We start from the raw sequence: 6,000 nt of genomic DNA on the forward strand, positions 1-6,000 counted from the left end.
GCATCACTGATGCTATCACACCCTCCTGCCTTTCAGGGCATCAATTTTTTGTAACAAATCCAAATTTGTAGAATTCTTCAATAGTGGATGTATCTGGGTGTGAAGATTATCCTCCAAAGAACTTTCACTGAATTGTTTGCAAGCTATGACATAATATGGTAGTATTTCTTTTGTAGTGTGGAGCATTCAAAGAGAAAGCCACTGTTGCCTAATACATGTTAATTTTCAATGAAGGCCTTCTAGCTGCCTATGCTAATAACAAGCTCACCAGACAAGGCAGTGTTTTCATGCAGGATTAGGCTCCTGCTCATTCAGCACAGGTCCCAAAATGATGGCTAAACTAAAGGTCAGAGCATAATAACTCCCCCATGATCAGGCCAATCATTAAGTATGAGCCTTATTAAACACGTATATGGTCCACACTTGATTGTTCTCCAAGAAAGCATTCCAACCAACCAACTTCTAAGGATATCCTCATTCAAGTTTCTAGTCAGGAGTAAAGTGCAATTATACAGGGTTAGTCTTCAGATCTTGTAAATACTGCGAAGTGCTGATCCATTAAATACTACTGGTAATCTTGTACCCTTTGTTTCATACTTATTTAATAAAACTGCATTCTTGCTGGAATAAGTGTCCATCTACTTATTAGTATATATATAGTATACATAGCAATGAATAATAACACTTGAACAATTGTGAGTTAAAATATGATAAGGAAAATGTACTGATAAGTGTATAATGACAAAAACCTTTTACAACTTTAAAACATCAAGAGGACAGTTGCTGTAGAAAATAGAACAGCCAAAGATATATACAGAAACATTTAGAATGTGTTAAAAAAAAAGTTTTAAAGTCTTAGTAAGAATTCATAGAAAAGTCCAGACTGCACAAAAAAATAAAATGAAGGTAGTTACAACGGATACGATGTGTTATTGTGCTCATGACTAAACAGTGTAGAAAATAAAATATTTATGCAATGTAGAATGTGATAATAACTAGATTACAATTTGCTGTTCATGGTAGATACAAAAAAATTTAGTCTGGGAAGACAAAGAAAATTTAAAAGCAAGTTCATAATAGACAAAAACATTTAAGTAAGAAGAAAAAAAAAAGTAAGAACAAGGCTATACCTTTTACATCCTCTTCCTCCAGGGTTGTGCTGCTGTCAGTTGACTCTTTAACTTGAGATCCTTCCCCTTTCTTTGTTATAATGCTACGACCTAGCAAGTTTATACAAAGAAGAAAGACACACACAAATACACAGTGTTAGTTTATTAGTAATATGTGATTACTGAAGAATTAGGAGAGAAAAACACATATGAAAGTGCATCACTTTACAACAGTTGTTAGTGTGAGTTGAAAGTATATATGACCAGGAAGTTAAACTCCCACTTTGAAAACCTTATTATCAACTGCTTTTTTTCACATTATTAGCAAATTTTGTATTAAGTAATCAGCAATTATCATCTTAAGTTTTTCACTAGTTTCTATTATTAAAATTTATTTAATAATTTGATATTTTAACAAAGTTAAATAATGTCACACATTCTTATCAAAGTAACGGATTTAATGATTTGCTTTCAATGATCTTATTTTTCAACACTTCTTAACATCTAAAGTTTGTCATTCACAAAACATTTATGCAACATATAAACTAAAAATAACCCCAAATAAAAACAGTAAGTTTCAAAGCAAATTAAAAACATCAATTTTCAACCACTTACATGAATGTATATTATAACTGTAAGATAATTTTCAGAAATATAAAAAATGATATATGTAGGTAATTTTACACCTAAGGAAGCTAATTCCAAATAATGTACATGATGTAGAAATTCTTAATCTCTGCATGGATAGAATGGCATGTATGTGTAATAATAGGTCAGGTACACGGAATAGGATACTGTAAAAATCTGAAATGTATAGCCTAAAAATATTTTATGAAAAAAAAAAGTGGAAAATAAATTCTGTGTTTCATACAAATAACATGGTTAGAATAAGAACTTTAAAAACAGAATAATAATACCTACTAAACAAATATCAGCACTACTTGTCTCTAATGCACAATTATGTTATTTGAATATGAAAAATAAAGATTTGGTACAATGTCTCATTATTATACAGGAAGCCATGCACACTTGTTATGCTTACAGAACATTATTATACTATTAGATGTGTTATGCTCAGGAGATGAGGAAACTAAACTGCTGATTGTGTAAGAACGTTATTCTAATGAGAGAAGAGAGATGTCAGTTTATTAATAACGTATGGTGATTAAAGAATTGTGAGAGGAAAACAAAAGTTAATGTGAATCATGTTACAGCAGTTGTTAGTGGGAGTTGAAAGCATGAAGGAAGGGCTAACTAAATTTGAAAACAAGTCTCAACCCCACAAAATTTTGAACTTCATCAAAAAATGCTCACTCAGAGTACAATAAAACCTATTTCATGGTGTTGAATCAACCATTCATGTAGGGAACACAATACGTGTTACCTGTTTTTACTGCTACAAAAATCTTTTTTCTACATCTTTTACCTAATCTACATCAGAGATTTAAATTGGTGAGAATTACATGGAAAAAAAGAAATATAAATTACCTGAACTTGTAGCAATATGGCCTGTGAGCAAAGCATGTGTGGTTTGAAAATGAAAACATGCTAAATTCATGCATTTGTTTAGAGTATTTAACAAAATAATTTTAAACAAACAAATATGAATATATAAAAATATTTATAGATAAGTTTTCTAAATCAACTTGAAAAATTGAAGTAGTACAGCTTAAGCTTTAAAAACAAACAACACAAATAAATGAGTTTGTATTAAACCAACAACAAGTCTAAATAAAACAAGATAATATGAACCTTGCATTAACAAAATTAGGAAATAATTAAAGAATACTTTTGCATATAAACATAAGCATAAAACTGTGTCTGCAATCTCTTAATACTTATTGCATTATATAAATTGCTAGGACAATTCTAATTTTTATAAAATATAAACAATGAAATAAGTGGCTGCCCATGCCAAGTTGTATAAGTTATTAAAATAATTTTCCTTGTAAAGAAATCAGAAGAAACTAAAAAGTTGAAAAAATCTTAGCGTGCTTTATATTTCTCCTACTTTTTAATGTTACTGAAATGATATAGATCTAGAAAATGAATGCAAATCTGACTGATGCAAAACACAGATAATCATAACAGATTTGTGATGGCAAATATATACTAATATTTGAATGCTAAAGTTACCCATTATGTTATTTTTAATGTACTACACATATATTTTAGTGTAAAATTTTTACTTCAAAATACATATGGGTATTTTTGGTAACTGATAACTGTCAGGCATGTTATGTTAAAAAAATTGATAAAAATGACAAATTTATCATACTCACTAGAAAAATTACGAGTTGCCAGCATTGTAGTCAAAATGGCTCCCTATATAATTAAAAAAAATCCTAACTGACAAAGTACCACATATTTTGGTATTTTGAAAATAATAAAGATTTTGAAAAAAGACTATGACACTGATTAAACAAAATTAAATTTAATCACCAACAAGAGGATCAGTAAAAATACAGAAAATATATATAATAGGCACACATTAACCTCATATACATCAATATGCTTCCATGTTTAATCACAAAAGGACTATGAAGACTTTCCACTGAGAATAATCACACACTTCAAGTGATTCACTAATAATTTTATATCAGAATTTGGCCTTCCTAAAATCATCTTAATTTTTAATTTAGATTTACTGTTAAATTAATAAGAAAAAACTATGAATGGCTATGAGGCTGAAAAACTTCAACAATAATTTATCAAACTAAATACATAGTTTTCAAACGCCTGCATACTGAACAAAATGTTTGTATTTCTATCTAAACCAGACACTTTCTTTAACTTACTGGAAGTTAGATGTGACTCCACAGATATCAGATCAATAATTGCAATAAATGAATGATCATAAAAATAATTTCCTGTCATATAATGTACATGTAGAACTGTACACTGAAATTTCAACCAACTAGAGATAGCAGGGAAATGATGCAATATGTCCTTGACTAGCTTGAACCTTTAGTGTTGTTCACATGCAAACTAAATAACAAGTTTCCAGGCTCCAAATCAGGACAAGAACACTTGTATGTTTTTCTGTTTAATTTTCTTGGTTTGTGTGATTGACAGGCATGCACTATATTAAGTTATATTTCCTGTAAAATTTAACTGCAGAAACTATATCTATAAACTAGTCAAAGTATTTTATTACAGCCATCATGCATTTGCCTTAGTTCAAATATTTTGATTAATTCATATAGTTACCAAAGAGCTACTGGAAAAGTAAGCACTTGATAAAGATAATATTTTTTTAAAGAATGTAGCAATAAAAATTATTAGTTTTATTATGGTGTATTGTTACTCAAATTATTCTGAATAGGATTATACTATACTTCACCAGCTTGGATATTATGAACTATTTGACTTGATGTCTATATAAAACAAAATGTGTGTGTGTGTGCATAATCTGATGTTATACAGTAGCAGTAAGCCTGTTCTGTTGTTTCTTTATTTCCTTACTATTTTTTGTTAAAGCAGTCTCATTTAATAATAAGCTTGATAGTGTTCTACATTCTTAAATGTAAATTACAGCAATTCTATTATTAGCATAAATATCCAAAATTTATTATGTTAAAACTAATAAGTTGCATAATATAAATATTAGCTATTGATCATTATGATTTATACACCAAGACCTAGCAAAGAATTAGAACCAATTAGCTTAAAATTTGTGATAAAAATAACATTAATTGAAATGTTTTTTTTTTCCACATACATAAATAAAGTTTCAGAGTATCTTATATCTCTCATTGTCCAGCTCAACTGACCAAAGTTATAATTTTCCTACACTGAAAATGTATTTCAGATGGGTACTTGCCTCCTGTCATATAAATAGCTATTCTCATTCAGTTCTGCCCTCTATATGCTAAGAAACATTTTATGCATGCCACAAGCCTTCTATCTCCCTTCCATCAGAATTGACTGATTCCAATGCATCTCTCATGCAAATCATGATGTGTCAACCCTCCACAAATAAAGAGTGTGACATACTCTCATGATGCATGTGGCTCCCTCTATTCAATTCTACCAAACTATCACTTCGAGTTTTGGCAGAAGATATAAGCACTGGTTTTCAGTGGGTAAGAAGGGTGGGAAGTGTGAGGGAAGATAAGTACCTGTTGGAAATACATTTTCAGTGTAAAAAAATTATAATTTCTGATGTGGTACATTAACTCCGCTCACATCAATTGCTAGAATCTCACATTGAATAGGTAGAGGGACTGGTTCAAGGGAAAGAAAGAAGCATCCTTCAAAAGCATCCAAAGGACACTCCCTAAAATGAGAGAATCCAACATACAGTATTGAAAAAATGTCTAAAATAATTTCAACCATCTTCTTCAAAAGTAAAATTGACCGGAACCACCTCAAGCACATTAACATCCTCGGAATAAGAACCATCAATGGATAGTGGATGAGAAAGATTCGTAATAATCCGCAATTACCTCTACCATGACCCACAATATCGATGGAGTATAAATAGGGGAGGAATATAGACATCTGTAATACATGTGTGAAGACTTGTGTTGATTGGTTCAACTTTAAATTCAAAACCCAGCCACTGGGAACCAATATCCATGTGTGGGTAGAATGAGGGACCTCAATCAAAGGAGTGAACTGCAATTTTGACATTTCACCCCCATTTGTTTTTATGTTTCATATTGGAGGATATCAGATCATCTACACCAGCAGAACACCACCACCCTATTCTAAACTGAATGGTTTTATAATCATTTCTATATTTGTTTGTATTTCATTAAATAATTCAGGAGGATGTCTCCATAGTCCACCACCCCAGCAGCTTGGAACTGAAAAGTGGTAAGGACTCTCAAACTCCACTAGAAGAAAAGGGTGGTAAAAACGTGGTGGAGAGTCCGGAAGAATGACA

At 30.7% G+C, this 6,000-nt stretch overlaps 1 protein-coding gene across 11 annotated transcripts in view; it reads right to left on the minus strand.

The window, feature by feature from the left end:
* The window catches only part of LOC106463959 (calcium/calmodulin-dependent protein kinase type II alpha chain), a 149,934-nt gene that overhangs the window by 20,570 nt on the left and 123,364 nt on the right, over positions 1-6,000 (minus strand). For 6 of the 11 annotated variants that reach the window (XM_013924050.2, XM_022391600.1, XM_013924054.2 and 3 more), the window contains 3 exons: positions 3,392-3,434; positions 2,598-2,618; positions 1,131-1,220 (listed from right to left, as the gene is read on the minus strand). In XM_013924050.2, coding sequence (XP_013779504.1) covers positions 1,131-1,220; positions 2,598-2,618; positions 3,392-3,434 — 154 coding nt within the window. The remainder of the gene's footprint in view (positions 1-1,130; positions 1,221-2,597; positions 2,619-3,391; positions 3,435-6,000) is intronic. The other 5 variants (XM_013924051.2, XM_022391601.1, XM_013924055.2 and 2 more) reach the window with 2 other exon arrangements.

The sequence above is a fragment of the Limulus polyphemus genome, unplaced genomic scaffold, assembly GCF_000517525.1.
Source record: "Limulus polyphemus unplaced genomic scaffold, Limulus_polyphemus-2.1.2 Scaffold1530, whole genome shotgun sequence".
Taxonomy (NCBI): Eukaryota; Metazoa; Arthropoda; class Merostomata; order Xiphosura; family Limulidae; genus Limulus; species Limulus polyphemus.